Here is a 27,249-nt window from a genome sequence, read left to right as displayed (position 1 = left end):
AGTGTTAATTTCCTAATGAGGTCAAGAATAACAAGCCTTTCAAAGCTAATTCACAGTAATGACGAGCTTCAAGTTGGTGATTAGGAAACGTGCTGCTGTATTTCAGCTTTTGCGCCTGATAATTTGTTTCTATCGCTTTTGAATTACTGTGTTAATTAGGAGGCGCCGCTAGTGTGGAAATACGGTCAATGTACTTGAAATTCACTACTGTGATGTTCAAAGTCAGAGGAACATTAGCTACACTTGGTTGGAGAGGGAATCCCATTTATAGCTAGTATGTAGCGCCTAAGGCTGGCATTCTTTGAAGATGGAAAAATACACATGGGCTTGGTAAACAGCGAATGCAAGGACACCCATAGCAAGACCACCTGGTTCTAGACGTACACCTGACTCTGTTTGTAGGCTACAGTGGCTGTTGGATTGTGATCAAGGGCAGCTGCTGCATGATTTCCACATGACCTCATGTGTCTGGAAGCATCACCTTAACACTCCTTGGGCTGTATTATGGAGGTTTCCCTGGAGTGCAATGGGCGTCTCTGCATAATGACAGTAGCGGGGCATTTTAGTATAACAGAAGTGACTGCAGACCTTTCTGCCATTCTTTATGGAACACTCTTTACATCATGGCTTATTTGCTGCAAAGAGCTCCACTGGCTCCCAAGCCACAAATGATCACCCTTCAAAATCCTCACATACACTCACACAGCCTTAAACAACATCGGCCACAACTACCTCCTTAAAAGCATAAACTTCCACAAACCAACCAGCTCAGTTGGACTCCTACTCGCACACACTCCCCACACACACAGAACCAGATCCGGTGGTTGTGCCTTTTCCCACCTCACTCCTAAAGCCTGGACCATCCTACCGCTGCATATCAGAGCCTCCTCCTCAGTTCTTGAATTCCACTACAAACTGAAGACCTTGCTCGTCATGTAACCCCAATCCTGGATCGCCTCGTGCAGCTCTTGTTTCAGCACCAGCATACCCTACCCAGTTGGTTGTGCACTATACAAATACACATAATATAACATACCACCTTACACAAGCACAAGTGCTGTAGCATAGATGCCGGTACAACTCCTTCCAACTCTGTGATACACTGGAGATGTAGCGTCTTTAGTGATTCCCCCCTGGAAGGCCTTTTAGTACTTAGCCTGGAGTGCCATAGGGATCCCCCTACCTCCTTGGACACACATATGGGGGGGCAATCACTGAATTCCCTGCCTTGTGTTAGTGTAAGATCTCCTCCAAAGAAAGACTAGTAATATCTCTGCACAGAAAATGTGGCAAGGATTCCACAGCCTATTCTACGGCAGCCTAAGGAAGGTTCTTGGTGCACAGATGCATCCAGACTCATTTTGGCCTCTTCAAATGCCCTCAAGTTTTGGACTGAACAGCTACACACAGCACAAAGCCTTCTGGTGGAGGAAAGGATAAGGATGCCTGGGGAAGCTGGCATTGTAGTATGTGCAAACTAAAATCTTGAATGCATGATGTGTGCACCTTTAATCAAACAACATGAACTTAAGAATGTGAAATACCTAAACAGATTCTACGGTGCTCCATGATGTTTGTATGTCAGAATATCAAACACAAAAATATTGTGTGACACAAATATTGTGTCCCGAATATTGTTAAAAAAACATCATTCCATTGGGTGTAGATTTTATACTATCTCCAATAAAGCAATATTTGCTTCACAATTTGAGGAAATTATACTTATTAGACCTGGCATTTTTGGTATGGGTCTCCCTCTAATTTTTTTCCTTAAACTCTCCTGCTTTGCTGACTTTTTTATTTTTTGTGGCACTAGACCTCTGCACACCTCATCACTGCTAAGCAGTGCTAAAGTGCATGTGCTCTCTCCTTAAAATAGTGTTGGCTATGCCCAATTGGCATATTTAATGTACTTGTAAATCCCTAGTAAAGTGGCACTACCAATGATCAGGGCCTGATTGTACTACCAACTTATGTAGCACTTTAAACTTGTCTCAGGCTGCCATTTCGACCCGGCAAAATAAACCTTTTGCAATGCTCAAACCTTCCTTTTTAATACGTGTAAGTCACGACTAGGGTAGGCTCGGGACAACCCAGAGGGCAAGGTGCAAAGTTTTTTAAAAGTTGGACATGTACGTTTAAGTTGTTAATGTCCTCATAGTGAAAAATTCTTAAATAGTTTTTTCACTACCGCAAGGCCTACCTCTCCCATAGCATAACACAAGTGTAATTTCCAAATTAAAACAGGTAATCTGTTCGTGTTTGGTGTCTTTGGAATCTGTAACGAAAAAATCCTAACTTATTGTGAAGTCGGATTTTAAATTCCAATTTTGAAAATGGCAGTTTTATAAAGTTGGCATTTTCCAGCCTTACCCTTTTTTTTGGTGCCTGCAGTATGCCTCTGGGCCACATGACTGAGTATAGTTGACTGTTTGGCTTTGTGTATTCCTTCTAGACAGCCACACACAATAGGGAGCTTAGGTGTGCCTCGGTGGGCAATCACTGGCAGGGTGGGAGGGAAGAGCTGGACCCAGCCCATATATACACTTGAATAAGATGTGCCCTGCCTCCTCACAAAGGGGAGCATACCCCCTGTCATTAGTCTGGGGAAAAGGCATGGAAGGCAGGGCAAATGTGCACTTCAAAGGTCTCCCTCTAGAAGCTTCTCGCCAGTTCAAAGACCCACCTTGGTATCAATACAGGACCTCAGATATCACCTCTTCAGTACATGTTTGGACCTGTGGATATTCTGCCTAGATGAATCACTGCTGTGCTGCTGAAAGGTCTGCCACTCTGCTGGACTGCTGCTCTGAAGGACTGCTGCCCTGCTGTGCTGACCTGCTGCCCTCTTGCCTGGGTGCGAAGGACTGGACCTGCATCTATTGATCCCAGATCTCCAGAGTTACTCCAATGGCTAGTTTGCTCGTCTCTTAATCTGAAGCCTCAAGGAAATAACAGGCTTCCAACTTCCTTGCACCTGCACCTGGACTCCACCATCCTTGACTCCACCCTGCCAAGTGCCACCCCCCAGTCCTGAGCCATTTGAAGCGTGCCTGATATGCTCTTCCAGCCTCTGTGATCCAGAGGAACCGACGCATCTCATCTGCTGCGCAGCACAAACCCGAGCAGAACTGATGCATTGCAGATGTTGTGTGGATTGGAACCATATCAAAGAACCATATCACATCACAGCCCATCGAAACCGGTGCTGTGTTATGCATCCACAGCACCGGCCCTTGCATCGCTCCTCAATGGCAGCGTCAATGATGACACCGGAATCCGCTTCGCAGCCTCACAGCTCCTCAGAAGCGATGCAATTCCTCAATAGTGCGATGAATCCTCAATACCAGAATTTGCATCGCAAACCCTCATCGATAAGATCCTTGATGATGACTCAGGACCTCGCATCACTATGTTGCCACATCTCAGAACCGACGCATTTATTTGGCTGCGTGAGGCAACTTTGATGCGGATCCTCACAACTCTTCACAAACCAGGATTTAAGGACCTCTGTTCAGCGGGCCTAAAATGGGCCACTGTAGCCAACTTGGGCCCCATCACGGTATGCCTGAACTTGTGACTTAGTCTCAATCCGGTGCGACAAGATATCCAAAGTTGGCGCTATGTGATTTATCACTCTATTGTCACGGCTCTATTGATTAGATTTTTGTTGTTTTGGACTCGTTTTATTTATTTAAGAAAGCTCTATTTTTCTAACTTGGTATGGGTTGTACAAATACTTTACAGATTGCTTCTACATCATTGACTGCCCTGTGCCAAGCTAACATAGGGTTAAGTGCAGGTTAGTTTAGGATTGGCTCGTGCAAAGATTGTGGTTGCTGCTTAACCAGAACTCACACCACAGTCAACCAACAACCCAATTTCGTACAATACTTATGTGAGCCAATATTCTGACTACAATATTATGGCGTTATTCCACAGTGACACATTCCCAAGGCCAAGCTGCAGGCCAGAATCAAACTACATGTGCTTCAGGAAACTCCTGAATACCAAAATATCCAACTGCACCTTACACCGATCCTTGGCCGAATGTGGATTCGTGAACAAGGACCAACAGAAAGGTTTTTCCTAAATCAAATCATGTTGTAGAACAGCAGTTTTAACACCTTATCCCCCTCCCATTAAACAAGACAATTTTAACCAGTTTTGACCCTGGTTGCCAACATTTTCCAGCATCATCACCATAATGCAGATGAGGCTATCAGATTAACTGTTGCATTGATTGAATGTTTTAATTTCTGAATTAACTGTCAGAGTTGCTGTGAATATATAAGCTGATCTACAGTATATCAATAATAGATATCACAGTGTGCCCCTGGCAAGTGACTGGATAGGCGGCATGCGTGTATTGAAGTAAAGGGTTATATTTAGTTTATTCACCTTGAAAAGTAGCAGCAATGTGACTCACAATGCTCTACCTGGGGGCCCATGCAAAAAACACTGGTTAAGTTTACATATTAACATCGCCCTTTATATTGAACATCATACATATGTATGGATGTCTCCTCCCCCAGAAATCCCTAATCGCTAGTGTTGTCTTCATGTACAATTTGACACAATCGGAGTTATTTCTCAGCAATCGTCCTGTTTTTTTATTTATTATATACTTATTGCATAAACTCCTTAAATGCAAATATGTCGGCAAACCTCTGACTTCCGTGCGTTGCAGGTTCATAGTTACTTGTTCCCATGTTTGGATATCCATGCACTGACAGCAAAATTGATATATAATGATATTCCATTTGTCACTCAACGGCTGTACACAACTAATTCTGACATCCCATCAGAAAGCCATTAAGCCTCTGTTTTTTTCCTCATGTCTGGTGGTGGCCTGGGCATATGTGCACAGGAAGATCTGAAGGTCCCTTGCTGTTTTGGGTTAGAAGGATTCCGGAAATGCACTTGCTCAGGAATGCAGTTTAAATGAAGGCTGTTCTTACAAACACAGTGGCCAGTGCATAAACAATACTTTGTTCTGGTTTTGTTGCTGGGCTTTAATCTGATATAACAGAAGGAGGCGTCCACCAGGACGGGGAAAAGCCTGGAAAGTAATAATGGGGAATAACCCTGGGGCTTACCCCAAGCAAAGCCTTCAAGGGCTGGTTATAAAGCATGCAGTGGTCCAAGGCACCACTCAAGGGAGGTGCAATATCTAGACCATCCAGGAGGTGGTCTATACTTTACATCCACCCATAGTCTGATGAGGACTATGGCAGACGGCTGGGAGGGCTTCCAAAGACCATCTAGGGCCACTGTAGTGGTTGTAGTACCACTGCACTATCTAGTACATGAAGATGTCCTGGTCCCCTTGTCACATTGGACCCGAGTTCGTGAGCAGAATCAGGTCATGGGTACAAGGGCACAAATTCTGCATCACAACTAGAAATTTATATTTATGTTGAAAATTTGAGGTTGATGAACCAGATACTGATTCAATTGTATCAAATAGGTAATATTGATTCTGACAGCTGGCAAAGAATTAGGCAAAGCTGGTAAGTATCTTCTGATTACAAAAACATCATCAAAAGCAAAACTCTACCCTAAATCAGGAAAATATACTATAAGGCATCGTAGAATACTTACCTCTAGTTATAACTCCTTCCAGGCGGATGATGTTGGGGTGATCAAACTGTCCAATGATGCTCGCTTCTGCCAGGAACGTGCGTTTCTGCTTCTCAGAACAGCCAGCCCGAAGTGTTTGGATGGCAACTGGTAGCTCCCGCTTGCTGGGTAGCTTCAGGCAACCTCGGCAAACTTCACCAAACTCCCCTGAAAAACAGACAGTTGGTCATCATACAAAACATGTTGAATCACTGAGACTTTCTACAATAGAAAAGAAATGGCTTGCTTGTGTGGCTTTTGCCCTGTTGAGGTGTGCTCACAGGTGAGCCTTACAGGAGAACATAGGTGAAAACAATGCACACTAAAAGCAACAGTGAACTTTAAAGTATTTTTATATCTGCAGCTTCTTCTTTCAAGTCAACTCAAGCCAGCCCTTCATTTTTTTTCCTGAAAGTTGATATGCTCCTTTCTGGTATTCACATTGGAAGTCTGTGCACCATTCTCCAGACAGCCTCGGTGTTTAGACATCTCCTGAACTCATTCTTCATAACTTTAGATATGTGCAAGCGCTCATTCCTGTGAGGCACTGGTCAACAACGGCTTTTACGTAGAGGAATGCAAATCCATGAAGTGTTTCATTTGTGTGCAAAGTCTATGGAAAAAGTGCAACTTTGCAACAGTTGCAAAGAGTTTTGTTTCACTTCATTTGCTCTAAGATCCTAACTTTTATGACATTTTAGGTTGTGCATACTACCCTTGAGGATACCTTATAAATTTAACCTTCATAGCACAGACATTGCAGAAAACAATTTGGACTCCGTTATGTTTTGTTTGAGTTGAAATTCCACAGGTTTTCTGTAGAACGGCAGCGGGTAATAGCACCTAATATTTTCCATTTTTTTAACATGGTAAAAAGCCCTGTAATTCCGGGATCCACCTGAGAGTCCCAAAACGTAGCCCCAGTCTTCGACTGGCTGGTTACTGGGGTGGTAATACCGCCAGGCAAAGGTAATACCAGACTGGTATTACCACTTCATTTTGCAAGGCAACTTGTAATAAGGTCCCGGGTGTTCTCTTATTGGTCAATGCCACTGGAGATAGAAAGGCTTCACAAAAAGGGATTTTGCAAGTAAAAAATTATCTCGCTATGCACAGAAAACGGAGCATGGTCGAGGGCTATGGTAACTAGATAAACTTAAGAATTTTCACAAACAAACACCAAAAAACAGGAAATTCGAAAAAATATCCACTTGAAAAGTTTGCCAGGTTATGCTTTCTCTGTATACCGAATTGTTCAGACTTATACAGTATCACAGTGGATATAACATCTGTACCAAGTTTTAAGTAGATATTTAGCACAGGTCTAAAGCAAAAAAGTGTAAAAATGACAAAAAAAGGCTTCTGGCCCATCATGGACACAAAACTAAGTAAACAAGCATTTGCAAGGGTCTCGATTTACGCATCTTTGAGCTATTGCCTTTATGAATGACAATGGCTATTATTTATGTTTTGGTTTTTAAAACATAAATAAAAGCCAATGTCATTTACAATGCCAATAGCTTAAACCCGCATAAATGCAAGACCTATTGCATTGCAAATACTTGTTTCCTATTTCTTTACAAGCTGAAAGCGGTCCCCCACCATATCCTTTCGTTTTAATAACTTTTGTTACAAGCTCAGCACTGGCGCCGGTGCCACAATTGTATCAAAAGTAAAGAAACTAGAAAAGCATGTTTTTTTCTATTTCTTACTTTTGTTCCAATTGTGGCACCTGTGCCGAGCAAACATTGTAACAAAAGTAACAAAAACGAAAGAAAATGGTGGGAAGCCGCGAGCGAAAAATAAATAAAGAACAGCTATCTCGGAGCAGTCGTGGGGCGGGCAAACACAGCAGAAAGTGGGCAATGCGTGCTGAATGCAGTAAAGCACGCCGTGCATGCAAGTAAGAAACTCATTAAAGAAAAGAGTGCTTACAGACTAAATAAAGCATCCCGTGTAACAACCGAAGTAAAAGGGCAAGTCGCCATGGCAGGTAACAGACGAAGACAAGGTGGGTACTAAGGAGGGACAAATAAGCCGATTTATGAATCAGAGGCCAGCATTTACAAAGGACAATGACACAGGCCAACGGCAAACATGGGGGGAGAGTGGGCGGAGCTTCTATTACATACTCCACAACAACCAGTCTCCCAGAGCAGCGAATGCGAGCTGACTCTAGGCTCGACCTAAAAACCAAGTGCAAGGTATACTTTTGGTAAATTCTCACTAGTATGTATGTAACTATTAAAAATACACATTGCAAGTACTGCTGACCAAATCATCAGCAAATCTATGCAAGTAACACCTGATGAAATTTCTGAACTTTTAGGGCTTTTATCATCAAAAATTAATTTTGCAGAGAACAAGAAAGCGCATTGTGCACCTGCCTGCTTTCATCAAACGAATACGACTGAATGCTAAAAATGACTTTCCACAAGCACAGGAGACAAGTGCTAGTTCTGTATTTGTAGCCGGGACCTTGGAGGTCGTGACACAGAGCCTAGAACATGGGTACTCACAAACATTTACTTGGGGGCCATACCGTACAGTCTGGTATGGGCCCGAGGACCGCATCGAGGCCGTATCATTCCAAAGGAGACAGAGTAGGGTGAGGGATAATGGGAATGGGAACAAACACTCCTTTTTCAAAGATTTCTAGAAAATGACTTCTTTCAAATATTTTTGTACATTTTACGTTCTGTTACCTGTAGGTTATAAAACCAAAAATAGATACAGACTATGTTGTTCATTTTAACTGCCTGCCCCACCTACCTTCACTCACGGCCCCTCCCCACTGTACTCATGATGACAGTTTCCTTCCCAATTTTTATGCACCCCTGCTGTCCTCTCAGCTAAGCCAAGGATGCCTATGAGCAGGGATGCCTTAGTGACAGTACAAACTGAAATTGCTGTTGATACAAAGCCCAAAACCAGAAAAGCATGAACAACATGCCTTTGCAACATCGCTTTTATAGCTTTTTCGATTTTGGGCTTTGTTTCTAGTGTTATCTCAGCTTGTTCTATGAGCAGGGCTGTCTTGCTTGTACAACAAGGTGAAATACCTTTAGAACAAAGCCCAGAATCACAAAATGATGCTGCTTCCATTGCAGAATTAACCAAAAAATTGACCTTGAGCAGTTTTCTCTGCTGCAACCAGGGGTCCAAGAGGTTGCTCTACAGGCTGTACTTTGAGTACCACTGGCCTAGAACATCTCTCAATCAAAGAACGTCACAACAGGTTCAGGGCACTGCCCCAGACCCAAGTCCTATTAGTAAGTCCCCCTCCCCTTCTCCCTCATTATTCCTGGGAGTCAATGAAGGCTAAAGCAGAGGATGTGAGCCCCTGCTTTATTGCGTGTTGGAATTCGGAGTCCCAGTCCTGCAATACTGTCACCAAATGTGCGACCCGGGACCCCCCACTCAATGTTAGGCCAAGTAAGGACACTGTTTGAGATAGCCCTGCTCACCCCCTTAGTAGCTTGGCACAAGCAGCCAGGCCTATCTCCAAGGCACGAGTGTATAGTATGTGCAACCACACCCACAGCAACCCACTGGTGACATCACAAATGGACTCCACACGAGTTTGATAAAACGAGTATAAACTTTATAACAAAAGATATACGATCAGACCACACGATACAAAAGCCAACACATAATAAAGGGTAATATTCGTTCTGGCTGACTGGGAGGTTCAAATCCCAGCGGCCGCTGTCACAATGCTATGAGGGTCGCAATGCTAGAATCACACACGTTGCAATGAACAAACCAGAGTGCGCTGCGTAATGTTACAATCCTGTGCTGGGCAAAGGAGAAATAATACAATGCGTAACGATACACCCCGGTACCTTGCAATGAGAGAAATAATGCAATGCGTACCGCTACAAACATGTACTGCGCAATGAAGGAATAATGTAATGCGTCACACCCAAATCACTTACTTTGCAATGAAGAAATAATGCAATGCGGGCCGCTACAATCATGTACTTTGCAATTTAGGAACAATGCAATGCGTAGCTACAATCATGTACTTTGCAATGAAGAAATAATGCAATGCGGGCCGATGCAATCCTGTACTTTGTAAGGGAGAAATAATGCAATGCGTAGCGCTACAATCGTGTACTTCGTTATGCAGAAATACTGTCAGGCGTCATAAGACAGTCTGGCAGTTCGTTAGCAGCAATATTGTCAATGTGTATTACGACAGTCAGCCTCTTCGATAACAGTTGCCCCCACATGGATCAACGATGACATACAGCACAGCTTGTCACTTTGGCCACAGTACTGCCACTCCTTTGGTCAGTACGGGCCCCACTCTGAGCCGAATCAAAGGCTCACGTTGCCAGAAGGACTGAGAGGCCGAGAGAGTGTCCCTCCGAGCCCGCACCCCGCCCAGGCAGTGATCCACGATACCTGGGAGCGCAACCCCACTCTCCTCTCCTCCTTCAACAGACTGGGCCTTCCGTGTAGAACTTCCTCAATGGGCCTCAGCGGCCCAGCCTGGCAGCTCAGCTCCTCCGGGGCTGCCGGTCTGGGCCACGACTTAGGAAGGTCTCAGGCGGCTGCAGGGCACACCTACCCCATGCCCCTAAGATTACGTTACTCCCGGGGCACGTTCACCACAGCACCCTAAGGGTCTCCTCTGGCACAAAGCCACACACACAACACTGATGAGTCTTTACGTCGACTCCGAGTGCACGTTCACCAGGCACTCCTTCCTGCGGTCTCATTTGGTACCAAGACCTGCACACCACGCTGCAGAGACTCACTTTCTTCTGGTGCACACTATGATCTGCCGATCACCTCCACAGTCCCAGGTTGCACCAAAGCACGCACACTGCTTCACTGAGACTTACTCCAACTCCGGTGCCCCGATATCCAGGCACTCTTCACGAATGCCTTCGGCCGCACCTCGACATGCTCTCCGTGTCCGAGCCTCACTTCTCCTCCGGTGCACTCGATGACCAGGCGCTCTTCACCAACGCCTCCTGTGCACCACAACACGCACTATGCGCGTCTGAGACTCACTTCTCCGCCAGTGCACACGTTGACTAGGCGCTCTTCATCAATGCCTCCTGTGCACCACGACACACACCCAGCGCATCCGAGTCTCCCTTCTCTTCCGTATGTCCAAGATCACAGCGCACACCTTCTGAGGGTCTCAAGCTGCCACAAAACTTACCCACCGCGTCGCTTGAAACGTATCCGCAAACTTTAATGTTCCTGTGTTTCCAAACAGGGAGCCAGCTCACTTCGGGCCCTTGGGGTTACAAGAAACAGCACAAAGCACAGTCTTTTCAAGCATGGGGACCCAGCGCACACAGCACAGTCCCAACAGCCTCTTCCTTGGTTAAAATAGCAAACAGCAGACCAGCCCTAGATCACGGAGCAAGGGTTGGTCCTTCCTAGCAGTCTCTTCAGTTTTTCCTTCCCTAGCAGAGGTTCCTATTGACCACGAAATGGATCTAAGCCTTTTCAGTCTCAATCCATTTCTTTTCTTACATTCAGGGGCCTCAGCTCTCATAGTTATACCCCTACAGGTCTTTGAAGTTCGTTGTGCTCAGGGGTCCCTGACCACTGCCTAAATCAGTTCTGGGTGTCTCCCTCCCAGTGTCACCTTTCTCCCTTTGATACTGGGGGTCAGGATCCTTAACCACTCAGCAGGAGATGGGTCCATTGGTTTATAGCACCAGCCCAGGCCTTTGCACCTCCCGGGCTTCCCCTCCCCCTACTCTCCAGATGCAGGGCAGCCTGGTGCCATCTCAACCCCTCCCTGGGTCAAGACCTCTCCCAGCTCCTCGCACCTCTCCGATCCAGACAGTCAATCCACATTCAGCAGAGACACACAGAAATGTTTAAAGCACAAAACTCAGCCACTTTCTAAAAGAGTGGTTTCTGAACACACAGTGAAAAAAACACTTTCATAGAAAGATGTGTTACGGCTGTTTGAGCAGTAGCAGAACCTCCCCCCTCCCCCCCCCCCCAGCGCCTTGAGACCCTCACGGGTGAGTAGCGCACTTTACAAATGTCTTGATTGATTGACTGATTGATTGATTATGACACTGTGAGTTTATACATACTAAACTTCAACTCTCCATTTTAAACTTATAGGAAACTAGGCTAACAAACACAATACCCAGCCTCCCCCATTCTGTTCTATGGACAGGAAGGCCTTTCACCAGTGAGAAACGAAATGGAGTGTTTTCACTGTCAGGATATAATACAAACCTCAGTATCTGTCCTGCCTTTTACTTACACGGCACCCTGCCCAGGGGTTACCCGAGACCTACTACAGGGGTGCCCACTGTGTACGCAAAAGGGAAAGTAAGGCCTGACAAGTCGTTGCACTTGTCAGGACAACATGCTAACTTAGCATACTGCGCGCAGGCCCTACACTGAACGCCTAAGTTCCCTTCTCTGCACGCCTTTGCATTACTAGCCCTTGCACACACAGTGCACATCACTAGGGACTTTACTAGTAAGGCAAACAAACCAATTGAGGCCAATCAATTACCATCGTACTTTACACAGGGAACACTTGTACATTGACACTGATCAGCAGTGGCAAAGTACCCAAAGCATCTAAATTGGCAAAGGGGGTAGAGGCAAAAAGTCAGGTGTAATCACGCCAAGATATGGCAGGTCTAACAGTGCGCAAGTATTTAATGTATTTATTTATTAAGAGTCTTACAAAGCATGTACATGACTATGGGGTATTAAAGCTGGGTACAGTGTAAAGAAAGCAATGAAAGGTTACAAGAAATGAGAGTATAGCAGAGCATGTGTGGTGACGATAAGACTCAGTCTCTGAGAAAAAGAATTGGTTGTGAAATACCGTAATAAATTACATAAGATCATATGAGAAAGAAAAAAAGAAAGAAAGAAAGAAAGAAAGAAAGAGAGAAAGAAAGAAAGAAAGAAAGAAAGAAAGAAAGAAAGAAAGAAAGAAAGAAAGAAAGAAAGAAAGAAAGAAAGAAAGAAGAGAGGAGCTCACAAATTACAACCATGGGAGGACTCTAGAACTGCCCTCAGTACATAAACATAGCATATCAGTACATTAGGTATCATTCCTCAAAGAGATTTAATGCTCTTTTTAAACGACACTTAGAGGGGTTTGTGCATATCAATGAGGGTAGTGAGTAAAATTTCCTGTCAGCATTTCCAATGAAGGAGCACAAGTGGGATTGGTCTTTCTTCAATCTAGGCGGCCCTAAACATAGCGCGTCTAAGCCGTGCAGGGAACGGCAACCTCCAGATATGGTGAGTTTCCGGGATAGGTATTTAGAGGTCCCAAAGTGACGTACTTTGTGAGTAATACAAACTACCTTGAGGATACAATGTGCTACAATCTGGAGTCACTTGAGCGTATCAGAGGAAGAGTGATGTTGTCAAAGCCTCTAGCTCACAAGACTATCCATCAGCAATATTGAGTAAATCTTGCGTGCATATAGATCTCCCCCACCCCCATTGGTGCTCAGGTAGAACACCGTGATGCCCTTAGGCCAGGTTTGTGCTATTTAAAACCACACAAAATAGGAAACGATTGTGAACTCAGGTCTAATATCCCTTAGAACTACACTTATTCCAAGCACTTAAAAAATTACAGGTTGCTCAACCCTAATCTTAAATCAGCTCTTCCCCCAAAACATGGATTTTTTTTTTTTTAATATGTATACATTTGCAACCTGAGGCTGCACAGGGAAAGCCATAACTGGCAAACATCACACACTGTATCAGATGTGAGTGGCAGGCGTGCTATGAATGTTATGTGGTTTATTATTGGTAACTGGGACATGACGTAAGTGTTTGCAGGCAGAGCAGCCACTATGCCTAAAACTTTCACAAGTTGAAATGCTTATCTTGTTACAAGCAAGCTATAATAATTTTTGAAGGGAGTTAACACAACTGCTCAGTAAATAAACATTTATTACGTACATGTAAAGGAACCTTGGCTTATTTGAGCACCTATTTAGCACACTGGATATCGTGCCCGGCTCGTTTTTAGGCTCTGGCTCAACTGTCCCCATGAGCTCTCTGACCGGCCCACCTCCAGGCCCCACATTATTTACCTGTTTCTGCGCTGCCCTATTGTATTTTAAAAGGGCACCGAGGATCTGCCTTCCAATCTCTTAGGATGGCTGTTTCTGCGAAAAGATTTCCCCAAAGATATTTAAACTGATATTCCAAGAGAAGACGTGAAGATACATCTTGTTGAATTATCTGTCAATTTCTTTGGTCCAGCTAAAGAAATACCCTTTAAATCATCTTAAAACCTCACATTTTGCCAGTTAAATGGCATCAAGTGATAATCCTCTCAAAAGCCATTATAAATCAGTATAGCAATTACAGGATTATTTATGGGGGGAGTTTTATTGCTTTTTGGATTTCATGCTATTTTTCTTTCAGTATTTGTTTTGTGTTGTAATCTGATTTCATTCGCCAAGACTGAGTAAGAAGACTGATAAAGCCTGCTAATGAGAAACAAATCTGCTGGTGCATTCCGCATGAGTTAACCTGAAAAAATAACCAATGACTAACACAGAAAATGTTAGTAAGGTTAAAAGGATCGAATGTTTTCTACCTACTGCCTGGCATGCCCTGTCCTAGAAGTGGGTTTACGTGTCATTGTACCCAGAATCCAACTTGGAGACAATACCCATGTGGGAAAAATATTCTATCAACTTGCACTTACTATGAAGTGTATGCTAGCACAATACATAGATGGTTGTGCTATAAAAATAACAGCAAATTATGAAGAGTGATTTTATATAATATCTAAGACTAAGTCACTCTGTCAGTCTCATAACATAACATACATTTGTAAATCATCCATTCATCCATACGTATTTTATAGCTGAAAAATATATTGTTTGTTACCCATCTCGATGGAATTCATTTTGTTAACCTCAGAGGGATGAAAGGCTGAGTCAACCCAACGGAAATAGTGTTTGGACAAAATATCAGAGTTGTGTGGACAAAATATTGTGTCAAGAAAAGAGGACAAAAATATCCTGAAGGTAATTTTCTATAGGTAAGCAAAGTTTTACTATATATAACTCCAGATATATGCACATTGGTGATATATATATCTCCAAGGTACACAGATGTGGAGCTAAGACTAAAATAATTCCATACTTACCTATTTGCACTTGCCTTCTCAACATTTTAGTCCGCGATATTTTTGACACAGTATTCTGTGCACACAATATTTTTGTTTCCTATATCCTGTCAGTGATCCGTGGAAATCGAACCTTTGACCCTGGAGCCAAACCAAGATCAGTGCAGTGATGCATTAATCCCTGTAGCTCTTAGACCTGGCTACAAGGGTCATGCAATCACAGTGTGACAGCAGTCAAGAGCATAATTACCTTAACTTTTCTGAATAAAGCTGTATTTGATCGCCTTTAAAGCTGACTTTATACTATATTCGTACCAAATATTCTTCCATCAACATTACTTTCCCTAGCAACAGCACAAATTACAGTGTTGGCTTCTCACTGATTCTCAGCAGAACTCGCCAAGACACCCATTAAAGGAGCCATCCAGTGAAGAGAAATAAAACAGTTCTCTTTACTCAGCGATGCATCGCTAATAACACCAATAATAGGCATTTTAGAATGTTGCTTTGTTTGATGATGTCAGCTTGGGTTTTTATATGTATTGGTCCATCACCCACCAAATGACTCCTATATCCTTCTCCAGACTGCACAGTCTGTTCTCTGAGGCTGACAAACCTGGCATGTCGGGCACTCAAAAAACATAACATTAAATAGATAAGTTTCCTCCAATTAGGCATAGTCACAACCAGTCAAACTGGCCCCAAAAAGAAAAGTCCAGAAATGTTTGATGTCAAGACCCCAACCTATAGACGGCCGGACATAGCTTTGGGATCTGCAGTATTTAGGACCTACAAAAGATTTAGCTGGAAAGGTGATGCATAAGCGTTGAAGGTTCCCAGGCACCATTTTTAAGACCCACGGTGAAGTCAATGAGAGATCAGGGAGCCCATGCCTAGGACATCCCACGTGACGTACTCTGCTACAGTGCCTCATTTTGCAATATTGAGCATTTAGGACACTTGTGAGACTACACTTTGGAAAACACACCATGGTTGGAGAATGGGGAAACTATAATGACATATGCATAACTATTCTCAATGTTACATTATGTATTTATTTAACTTGGTAGACCCTTCAGATTTAGGGGGATGTTTGAAAATGTGCTGTTTTCCCAGACACAGGTAAATCGATCAGGAAACATATTTTCGGATCATTTGCTTCCAACGAGGAGTAAGGAATGGTGGAAAATGAACTTCTCTATATTAACAGAAATAAAGATCCTTCTGAAGTATTCTAAATATATATTCCCCCACGCCCTCTTTACAAAGAAGTGCTATATTCCATGGTTGGCTGGTTTTTAAGCAGCAGCACCATGACACAGTTGGATATGTTACTGCAGTGAAATGAAATCACACTATAAAAACATGTCAGCTCAATAAACTAGGAAGTGTTGGTTGAACACAGTTTGCCACCTTAGACAAACTGAGGGATCATAGGAGAGAAAGTTCCCTTTGAATGGACAAAGTGACAGTGTAAGGGAGTGATTGCTGTTGGTTCCCTGGGGCTTCCAGTCACCTCACACTGTAGCGCTATCCATTGAAGAGACAATGGACCCGGGACCATCTTTCGGTGAAGGTGATACAAAAGGCATGACACAGGCACCACAACAAATGTAACATGTGTGAATCCATTGAGATATCTTATTTTACCAATTAGCTTTAGTGAGATTGAACTCTGGATTTCTTTGGGGACTACCTGGAGATTAAGATCTGGGTCACAGAGAGACCACTCATTAACTCTTGTTACATATATAAATGTGACCAACAAGTTTATTCCAAGCGATTTTTCAACTCAATATTTTCTTCTTTGTATGTATTTATAAGTTCACTGGTATTGTGAAACCTAAATTCATTTCATAGGCCACTTATTCACTGAAAAAATCCAATCCTGCATTAATTCAATCTGATGTTGTAAAACTATGAGGCATATTTACAATAAAGTAGTGAAGCGTGTTGTGAAGCCAAGAAGGCTAACGACACGCTTCGTCACTTTAGAAACGCAGGGCTGCACCATATTTACTAGAATATGGTGCAGCCCTGCGTTTCCCCCTGCACTGGCAATAAATGTAGCAGCCTAGCACCAATGCAGGCACCCTTGCACCATAGTGCAAGGGAGTCTGTGTTGAGGGGAACATTGTATATGTGCAGGAAGGTCCCCTTCCTGCACATAAACAATCTTCAAATGCTGTTTTGTAACGTCTATGTGTGCTGGATTAAGCAACACACATAGAAGTTGCAATACTGCATTTCTTTTAAATTAGTGTTTGTGTTCAGGAAAGGGGACTTTCCTGCACATAAACAATCATAGGCAATTTGGGGGGATATTCTCAAGGACCTATTGCCGAGTTAGCAGCACTTTATCATCACCAAAGTGGCAATAAATTTGTTGCACTATTCACAAGCTGGTGCTAACAGCTCATATCACCACTTTTCCTGCGATAGCAGCCACAAAAAACGCCACAGATGAACCTGGCAACTAACGCTAATGAGATGCAGAGTAGGCGTTCCTGTGCAAAAAGCTGCGACAACACTACTTCGCAACATTCTCAACGACCAGCCAGATCGGCGATAAGATCACAAAACATGCGAAAAAGTGCGTTAGCTGCAGGGATTTAACACCTGCTCCGACCTGGTGTTCAGTCGGATGACACCCTGCACCATAAAGGGAGCTCAGCCCAGAGCCACACCTGAAGAACAACAGATGCAATGGAGCTACTCATCATGCACCTAGGAGCCCCAAGAGGGCCACAACACCCACGGCCACCACCTCAGACCCGCAATCCCCCCTGATCCCCTCCGCCCCACCCCCTGGACCACCACAGAGGCAGCGCAGACAAAGACAGCGGACCTTCAGAAAACCCACCAGCCTCACAGCCTCAACACCAGTGGATGTCATTGCCCACTACAGGCTTAGAAGGACAACCATCCTACGCATCCTGACCATCATTGCCCACAGGCTGACGGGACCAACACAGCGGAGAACCAGCATCCCTCCGCCGACAAAGCTGCTGGCTATGCTGCACATGTTGGCCACTGGGACCTTCCAACCAACAACTGCCAGAGTCGCAGGAGTCTCACAGCCAGACCCATCAAAGTTCCTCACAACTGTCTTGGATGTCATCATCAGCTTGGTACCCCAGTACCTTCACTTCACACACACTGCGCAGGAATAGCTGGAAACCAAGCAAGGCTTCTACATCATAGCTGCCTTCCCGCATGTGTTGGGGGCAATAGACTGCACACATGTACTCCTCGTACCCCCTGCTGCCACTGCACACAATTACTGCAATAGGAAGCACACGCATCCCATCTGTGTGCAGGCAACAGTGGACCACTGGGGACTCTTCACCAATGTCGTCGCCAACTACCCAGGCAGTGTGCATTATTCCTTCATCTTCCGACAGACCATCCTCAACCAGCGCTTTGAGGCTGCCACCTATGGGAATGCATTGCTCATTGGTAAGTAGCAAATGGACACACCACACACCTCAACTCCACAATCATGCAACTCACAACTCTGGGAATGCCCATGTTACAAACTCACACACAACATACCAAACAACATGCCCACCTACCAGACACGACAGCAAAACTTAACTGTGGTGACCTCGGAAAGCCATTGTACATGAGCCATCAATGGCATGGCACTTCAACCACACAATAGCAGAATGTGGGGAGAGGTGGGAACCATGCATGTGCGAAGAAGGCAAGTGACCCATGAATGAGAATGTACACCATGCCAAGTGTGGCGTGCATGTGCTGGCCAGACTGCAGTATGCAGACCACAGACATACCCATGTCGACATATACTGCTGGTGTTTGGAGTATAGTGAACAGTGGACGCAACCATGTTACCCCAGGCAGTGGGGAAGAGCGTGGAAAGTAGCTCATTACTTTCCCCCCATAAGCATGAACATAGTGGGCTCGCACGGAGTATGCCAGGCCAGCATAGGGGTGTAAATGAAAAGCCTGTTGCTCTGGGTGTGGTTCTCTTCCAGAATGGCCAATGTGTCTGCCAGGGCGGCGCCTCCCAGCACGCCACGAGGCTGACACCGTGAGCGGTGGTGCCTGCGACTATGAGCGCCTGCTGCACCCCAGTCTGCAGGTCCCCAGACCCGTCTTGCCCGCCCCTGCGCAATCAGGCCACACAACTCACCTGCTGACACCGGCGTGTGTCAGAGAGGACCCACCACGTGCCTGTGCAAGCTCCAAGCCTGAGGGCCGCGACCTTGGCAGCCTCCTCAGACCATCGCTGTTCCCCACGAGACTGGCCCACTGCACTCCTTTTTCGTTGACGTACTCCACCGGCCTACACAGCGGTCAAGTAGGTCACACATTTGGAACTGAGTCTTGATCATACAATGGCCGAGTACACATGTTAATGCGGAGTTCAAATCACTATATTTCACCAACTCTCTGCACAGCATTACAACCACACGTGTTTGTGGGCCCTTGCTGACTACGCCTTCAGCTTACACTGCGGTCAAGCAGGCCTCACACCAATCCAATCCAGTCTGTACCAGGCAGGGCACGGCATAGTCGCTGGCTAAACACCCGCTCAGCTCTGGTGCTTCTACCTCCTTCAACCACACGTCATCCCCACATGCCATTTCAACGTTGTGTGTTAGAGTTCCAGGAGGAGCTTGCTGAACAGTGGTTGGCCCGCAAAACTGCTGCCTCCGGCCTACACAGCGGTCAGGTAGGTCACACATGTGGAACAGAGTCTTGATTATACAATGGCAGAGTACACACTTTATGGTAGATTTTATGTCACTGTACTCCCTTCGATGTGGTGCCACCAACTCTGTGCCTAGCAGCCGAACGACACCTGTCTGTGATCCCTTGCTGACTACTGCCTTCGGCCTACACTGCGGTCGAGTAGGTCACACACTTTGAACTGAGTCTTGATTTGTGTATGACAGAGTTCATATCAGTGTACGGAAGGAGAGGCGTGAGAGGATGACATGGTTCAGTCTGTAGGAAAAAAGGATCTTCGTTACGGAGGTGAGTACACTACCAATAACTGCTCTGCTGCCACTAACTCTGTGCATCGCAAGCCAATGACACCTGGCTGTGAGCCCATGCTGACCGCTGCCTCCGGCCTACACTGCGGTCCAGTAGGTCAAACATTTGGATCTGAGCCTTGATTTATTTATGGCTGTGTTTATGTCATTGTACAGGCCTCATCGCAGACTGCATCCCCTTTCAGCCCTGGTGCCACTGACTCTGTGCCCTGAAATTCAAGGACCCTCTCTGGTTGAACTTTGGTGGCATCTGTGTCTATGGCCTGGGGGTATCCTCATCATCATGTAGCTGATACTGACTTGGTGATAAAAAGGAGTCTGTAGCATTCCACTCTGCCATTTGCCTGTTTCGGCTTGCTTCTGCTCGCTGCAACATGCCCGGGAAGGACACCTTACACTGTCCCCCGAAACACTCCGCAACATTCTCCCTGCACATCAACGAGGACCCGCTCAGCTTGCGTGGCCAACCTCAGTGCACCGCAAGTCATCGTCCCTTGATGGTGTGACTTTGCTGGCCGCAGTTCATCCCGGGCCACTAACTCTGTGCAGCTCAAGTAATGGACCCTGTCTGATTGATTATTGGATGGCCTGGGGCTCATCAACGCCCTGTGTCAGTGGCCCGGCGCTGTCTGCTGCCTCCGGCCTCAACTGCGGTCCACCAGGGCTCACACATCAAATTGAGTCCTGACCTGCCCGGACGACGCATCACTGCAGGATGCACACGCCACCACCACCAGGACCACCTCCAACCAACAACTGCCAGATTTGTAAGAGTCTTACAGCCAGACTATCCGAGTTGTTCACATATGCCTTGGATGCCATCATCAGCTCGGTACACTGCTCAGCTCTTCAGGTGCCACCAACTCTGTGCACAACAACTCATGGACAATTTCCAATAGATCTTATTTAATGTGGACAGCTCAGGCAATAGCGTCACCTCAGGCAATGGGGAAGACCTGGGACAATGATGAGGAAGATGTGGCCAGTGTGCGGAGGGGTGAAGGCACGGACAATGGGAGGGCAAGAGGCAACAACTAGAAGGCAGCAATGCGGACTGGAGGTGGTAGTCCAGCTACACACCAGGAGCTATGGATGAGGTACGTGCTGTGGATTGCGGATGCAACTATGTCACCTCAGGCAGTGGGGAAGACCTGGGACATGATGGGGAAGATGTGGCAGGCGTAAAGCACCCTACCGCAGCTGCAGCAGGAATATCCCGAAGGGACCCAATCTTGGACAATTTCTTCACATGAGCACGATCAGCTCTGATGCCCCTACCTCAGTGCACTGCGACTCGCTGACCCTTCTAATTGGATATTGGGGTACCTCTGTACTTGCTCCAGCTCCCAACATGATGCTTCACAGTTGTTTGTGTTATGTTGGTGATTTCTGTTTCTGCTTTAATGGTAAACACTGTTCAAGTTGTTGCCAGCACCAACCACTCCCTGAGGGGTAGCTCACAATCACCCCATACCCATCCAGCAAAGGCGTCACTGGTCAGGTGACCCTGGTAATAAAGAGTGACCGGGCGCACGTGCCCGTGGCCAGTTCAACTGACTATCATGGTGTGTCCGTGTGCTCATTACATATGCATGGTGGCCCCGGGCCCTACCACATAACATTGTGCATTGTACAGCTGACGCAACTATGTCACCGCAGGCACTGGGTAAGACCATGTACATGTAGCTCTGTCGTCCCCTCCTTCATACGTAAGAGGAGTGGACTGGGCCGATGTACGCAAGTCCAGAGTAGGGGTGTGAATGATTGTCCCAGGGCTCTGGGCATGGTTCAGTACTGGAAATGTGCAAATGTGTGTGGCTATATCACAGTGTGTGTGTCTGTTTGTGAGTGTAAGTGGTCCCTGATGGGAATTAGGCACCCACGTATGTAATCGAGTTCGGCTGCCATGATTCAAACCCCACCCACACCTGTTCAGCCACCTCCTACTGGCGGTCTGACACCTGGCAGTGGAATGTGATGTGTGCTTCTGTGAGGTGCTGGGAGCCATCCGTGGTGGTGTGTGCTTCCTGCTGTATGGTCTGTGGAGGAGTTGGGGTCTCCTGGATGCAGCTGGGCTGCCCTGCTTCTGGAGGTGGTTTGCCTAAGATGTCCATGAGCTGTTGTAGGGTGTCAGTGTCCAGGGTGTGGAGGTCGTCTTCATCATCACTGATGAGTGGTCTGGTCTGCTCTGCAGGAGGTGTTGATTGTCCCTCTGCTATGTGAAGGGTAGATGCATTTTCACATTGTGTTGACATGTATGATGACGCATTGTTCATGTTTACCTCGGGACTGCATGACAATGTACATTGAGACTGTTTGGGAGGAGCTGACTATTTGATGCGGGATAGTGGACATTTGAACTACATCATGGAAGTGAGGTTGTACACGTACATTTTCATCTTGCAGTTTCCTGGTATGCCACATGTGATTGCCAGTTTCCACGCATAGGCGTAACCTGTTGTGTCCTCTGTTCTGTCTTGGGAGTGTTGCACTTTGTACCACATAGTCGTCAATGTTGATGTGCTGTTATTGCTATGTGTATGCTGTATTGTGGGTGAGTCGCCTCTGCTGCTCAGATTTGGCTGCCCCTTATCCCTTTGAGGCGGTGTGCCTTTGACCTCTGTGCTTCGATAGTACTGGGATGTTTCGGACTTGGGTGTATTGGGCTCTTGGTCGAGTTGTGACTCTTGGTCATGGTTTGTCTGCAGATGTTTTTTTGCATCAGGGGCTGTTTATGCACGTGGATGTGTGAGCGTGGCCTGCTCCTTTCCGGATGTGTTTAAAAACTCAGCCACCTCAGTGTCGTGGCATGCACAATGTCATGATGATTGGACTGCAGCCATGCTAATTGTCGTGTAGTATCACTTGCATTGTCAGTGTGGCTCACAGATATGATTCTTTGCTGGGTTTTGCACATGTGCATGTGTTGGTTGTGATATTGGTGATGTGTGGGGTGGGACCCCTTTGGACACATTGTGGACTGGGGCCTACTTGGTGTTTATATGCGTGCTGCAGTGTGCCTCGGGTGTCAGGGACATGATCCAGAGTCATTTTGGGTGTGCAGTGTGCTCTGCTTAATTGTGCATGTGTGCCATTGTGCCTGTCTCCCCCGTACCCCCAGTCCCTGGTGGGTACTCACCCTGTTGATGTTGTGTCAGGTCATGTTGAGCAGTGTCCGGTGCCATGACTCCTGGCACCGTATTCCGACTGCTGACTGTGGCCACCATTTTCTCCATGTCATCCAGCTCCTGATGTGCCGCTGGAACCCACCTCCAATCTGCGTTGCAGCTTTCATGTCGAAATTAGGTTTCTTCTTGATTTTGGCCTCCAAATCCTTCCAGTGCCTCTTGACCTCTTCCATTGTCCTCCTCAACGCTGCAACTGCATACACATGGTCCAAGATAGTCTGCCATATTTGTGTCTTTGTTGCCAATGACACGTTGGATGTAACGTACAGTTGTTGGTAGTGTTCTATCACCTCCGCGACGATAATCCCATTTTCCTATGGACTGAACCGCGTCTTCCTCTTCTCCTTGGCCTTCCCCGACCCTGGGGTTCCTTGCTGGTCGTCTGTGTGGCTTGTGGGTTTCGCGTTGTCCTCTGCAATCGTTCTGGGTGCATCCATGGTGCTACGCAGTTTATTTGCTTTTGTATTTGTTTTACACTGCTTTTATAGTGCATTTTCCAGCATGATGCGTGGGAATTACAGGTCTGTCGCTGGTTATCGCTGATTTTTGTAAGTCGATTGGCCACATCGCAGCATTTTTGGCGTTCGTGTTTCACGTTTTTTTCGCGTCGCTTTTGTTTTAATGCGGTCATTTGGCAGTTATCCTGAGACAATCGCAGGGTGTCGCAGGGTTGAGAATACAACGTTAACACAGCGTTATTTTCCCGCAATAGACTGCGATGTGCAAAGTTGAGTTAAGCAAATGTTGCGATAGTTATCACACGGTCTTGAGAATATCCCCCTTGTTGTTTCTATGTGTGCTGCACAAGGCAGCACACATGGAAACAGCGAAAACGAGGAGAAATTAAGCATTTCTACTCGTTTCTACTGTTTAAGAACAGGTTTTCCCTGGTCTTAATTTTGGCGCTGCTTCCTATTTACGCTGCCCTTGTAAATAGGAGGCAGCGTCAAAATCAATGGGTGTTGCGGTGGAACAAGCACCGCAACACCCATTGCCTTCCATTTTCACTCTAAATACAGCGTGAAAGAGTGCTTTATTTACAAGGCAGTATTAGCCATGTTAAATGGCTTAACGCTGCCTTGTCAATAAGGCAAGGCCCCTACCGCCATAACAATGTCAGTGAAAGTGACATTGTGGTGGCGATAGGGGCTTGTGAATGTGCCCCTATATGTTAATTATCGAATATGGGGATACAATTAAAATACAAGTTCTGCATAATGACTGAGCAATATATCTTTGCAACATCAATATTGATAATCGAGTGCCTATCCCCTAACAGATCCTTATTTTATGGGAACATGTAAATATGTTCAACTAACACGCACACACAAACACACACATGCACACAAACACACACACACAGATGCAAAAGGATGCCTGACCATCTTCATTACTCTTACCAATACATACCAATAATATATAATAAACACCCTTTACATAACAGCACACAGATTGTGAAAAATTTGATATTCGTCTATTTCTGTAGATTTATTTAAAACGAGAACGTTTTCATGTTCACGAAATAAATGCACTCTTTTCCTTTCCTTTATCTTCAATCCTCTTCAAGAAATCTGTCAATCTATTTTTCTGGATCTTGGCTTTCACTTCTCAAAAAGTCTGTTGTCCCCAACATATGTAGACAATTTTCTAAGGATCAATATTTTATATTGATCACTATAATCCCGACTTTCCATCCTCTCTGGCATTTTTTCAATTGCTTCCTTTTTGGTCAGTCTTTAAAATTATACTGCTTATTTGGCATTATCAGCCATTACTGATTTATGCTTAAAGATTACTCCCAGATATTTGTATGTTATAACATTCTCCAATTTTAGGCCTTGACTATTACATGACTGTAGCAGTAATTAATATCCAATCTGTTTTACATGCATTTTAGTGATATTCTAATGTCTACAGCTTCCTCATCGTGTAAATGATCTAGGGCAACTTCATTTTTATAGAGAGATCAGAACATGTCAAATAAAGGTAGTGACACTAATAATTAGAAAAATATAAAAACATTTATTTAATTGTGTATGATAATTTAAAAATATTCATAATATGCTTTTTATAGGTCTGCACGTGGTTTTCATTTATACAGTGTCCTAGTTTCAATCATCCTTCAAGCATTCATACTGAATAAATTGATATTTCCAAAATCAATTCTCTTATTAGAAATACAAAGTTTTGGTCAGCTATACAGGATATAAAAAAGATTTCATTTGAACATATGATTTTCGGGTGGTTTCCATGTTGTCTCACAATTAATCGCCAATCTGTCTTACATGCATTTTAGTGATATTCTAATGTCAACAGCTTCCTCATCAACAGCATAGGGGTGTAACCACAAAATGGGAGCTCGTCTGCACATAAGATTTATCACTGGATGGCATTGCTCTTTCATCACAAATAGTGTTGCAAAGGTACAACTGGAGTATCGGAAGGCAGGGCAAGTGGCTGCCTAGTGTCACTCTACCCTGGGAAGGTGTTCGATGGGTGGAGTGTGGGTGTTCCCACACGTCCACCCATGGATTTTGGTGCATTCCCAGATTTACCAAGACTGGTAAACCTGGGAATGTGCCAAAATGCTACACCTTCCTGATAGAGGCGTAAAAAGGAGAAATATCTTTATTTATCCTTGTTATTTCCTCTTTTTAAGTGTGCTGCAGGGGGAAAGTGCCTCAAAGGTTTGTTTTTGTCCTTTCCTGCACAAAGCAAATCCTGTTTGCAGCACAGTCACCCTTGCACCATGACGCAAGGATTCCTGCATTGGCGCTAGGCTGGGCTGAGGGCACAAGCACAAGGAGAGTACAGGAATGTGCCATAGTTTGATATACATGGCACATTCCTGCCCTCTCCATTTGACACAGCACAACAAGTTGTCTTGCTGTGTTACACTGAGTCAAAGTTTGATAAATCTGGCCCTTAATTTAAAATAATTACCTTTGCCCTTCAGCCAAGTGTAGGGCTGTCACGTATGAATGGAGAAAACAAGGGAGCCAGGACTCACCCATGCTTACAGTCAATGTTCACTTGTACACTCGCCGTCCGTTCCCTGTCATGTCCAACATTGACCTGTCACTATGTGTTTGAATGAAGGGCCACTAAGAGCTTCAGTAGCCCATTTGGCAAACCGTTTTTTAACATTTCACATCAGGGAAATCAACAGTTCATGTCATCAAATTTAGGAACAAAATCAACAAAATAAATATTTAGGCTTGTTGTGCAAGTTGTTTTTCAAATAATATAATTTAACAAGAAAATATGGCACAAAGTTGACTGCACTAACCTAATTCTGGCCGGTTCCTCCATTTTTTAATGCCCACTCCTGAGCTTCAAACATCTTTGAGCAGACATCGATGAGGGGCATTAAGTGATAGGCCTCGGTCTCTGACATTGCTTTTCTTAAAAATAGGTTTTATCAGTGAGCCAGAACCACTTGCAGATATTTCACGCGTATTATTTATACCATGGTAAAATGGGCAGGAGATATCAGCCCAGACCTTAGGGGCTTTCTTATAAATAATGTTTGCGATGCCATTGAGCCGTAGGCCCTGCTCCTCCTGAATTCATTTATGATTTCCACAATCTCACTCGTAGTTATCAAAGATATATCCAAATACATGGCAAACGATGATATATACAATTGCCCCGAGTGCATTGTTATTGGGGTTCCTTTTGTTCCCATGATCAGAAATCCATTGGTCACCAGTATCCAAAACCTCTTGGTGATCTTCTTTGATATAACTCACCAATCTCAACAAAATTGTTTCTTCCCCTTTATTACATAACACCCCATAATACTCCAAATCCCCCTTTATCTGGCCATCCCTGACATTCTTGAGTGCCCTTCTAGTCTACTTTGGGTTACATCTGCATTCGCACATGAACCATCGACTATGAGTTTGGACTATCCCTACCTAATGCATTCTCATACAGCAAGGCTTCAGTCACTTCTATTTTATGCTCATGGTCAGTCAATGTCCCCTTATGGAGAGTCCTTGCAGGCTCAGATCAAACAGCGCCTTTGGAATGCCAATGTCAATGACTGTAATGGTTCATTCCATGTCTTTCCTCCGAGGCAAATACCTTTTCTTCTCTTACATTATTATGGATCAGGCAGTTTTGCAGGAACCCTATTTAATCTCTCACTAAGTCCGAGGCCCTATATTGCCTACTCTGTGAGACTGCTGCTGCTAAAGGTTTACAATTTCTGAATCATTACACATTTCTTCTCTGTTTTCTTTTTTCTCCCAAAGGTGTAAGGGTTATCATGTTTATATTTTTTAAGTACTTTGAG

General features: G+C 45.0%; 1 protein-coding gene across 1 annotated transcript in view; it reads right to left on the bottom strand.

The window, feature by feature from the left end:
- Positions 1-27,249, bottom strand: part of EPHA10 (EPH receptor A10) — a 1,455,844-nt gene that overhangs the window by 241,705 nt on the left and 1,186,890 nt on the right. The window contains exon 11 of the mRNA XM_085647895.1: positions 5,605-5,790. Within this exon, the coding sequence (XP_085504021.1) occupies positions 5,605-5,790 (186 nt within the window). The remainder of the gene's footprint in view (positions 1-5,604; positions 5,791-27,249) is intronic.

The sequence above is a fragment of the Triturus cristatus genome, chromosome 3_2, assembly GCF_964204655.1.
Source record: "Triturus cristatus chromosome 3_2, aTriCri1.1, whole genome shotgun sequence".
Lineage (NCBI taxonomy): Eukaryota > Metazoa > Chordata > Amphibia > Caudata > Salamandridae > Triturus > Triturus cristatus.
Note: the sequence above shows the minus strand (reverse complement) of the source record. Positions and strands in the feature narration are given on the sequence as shown.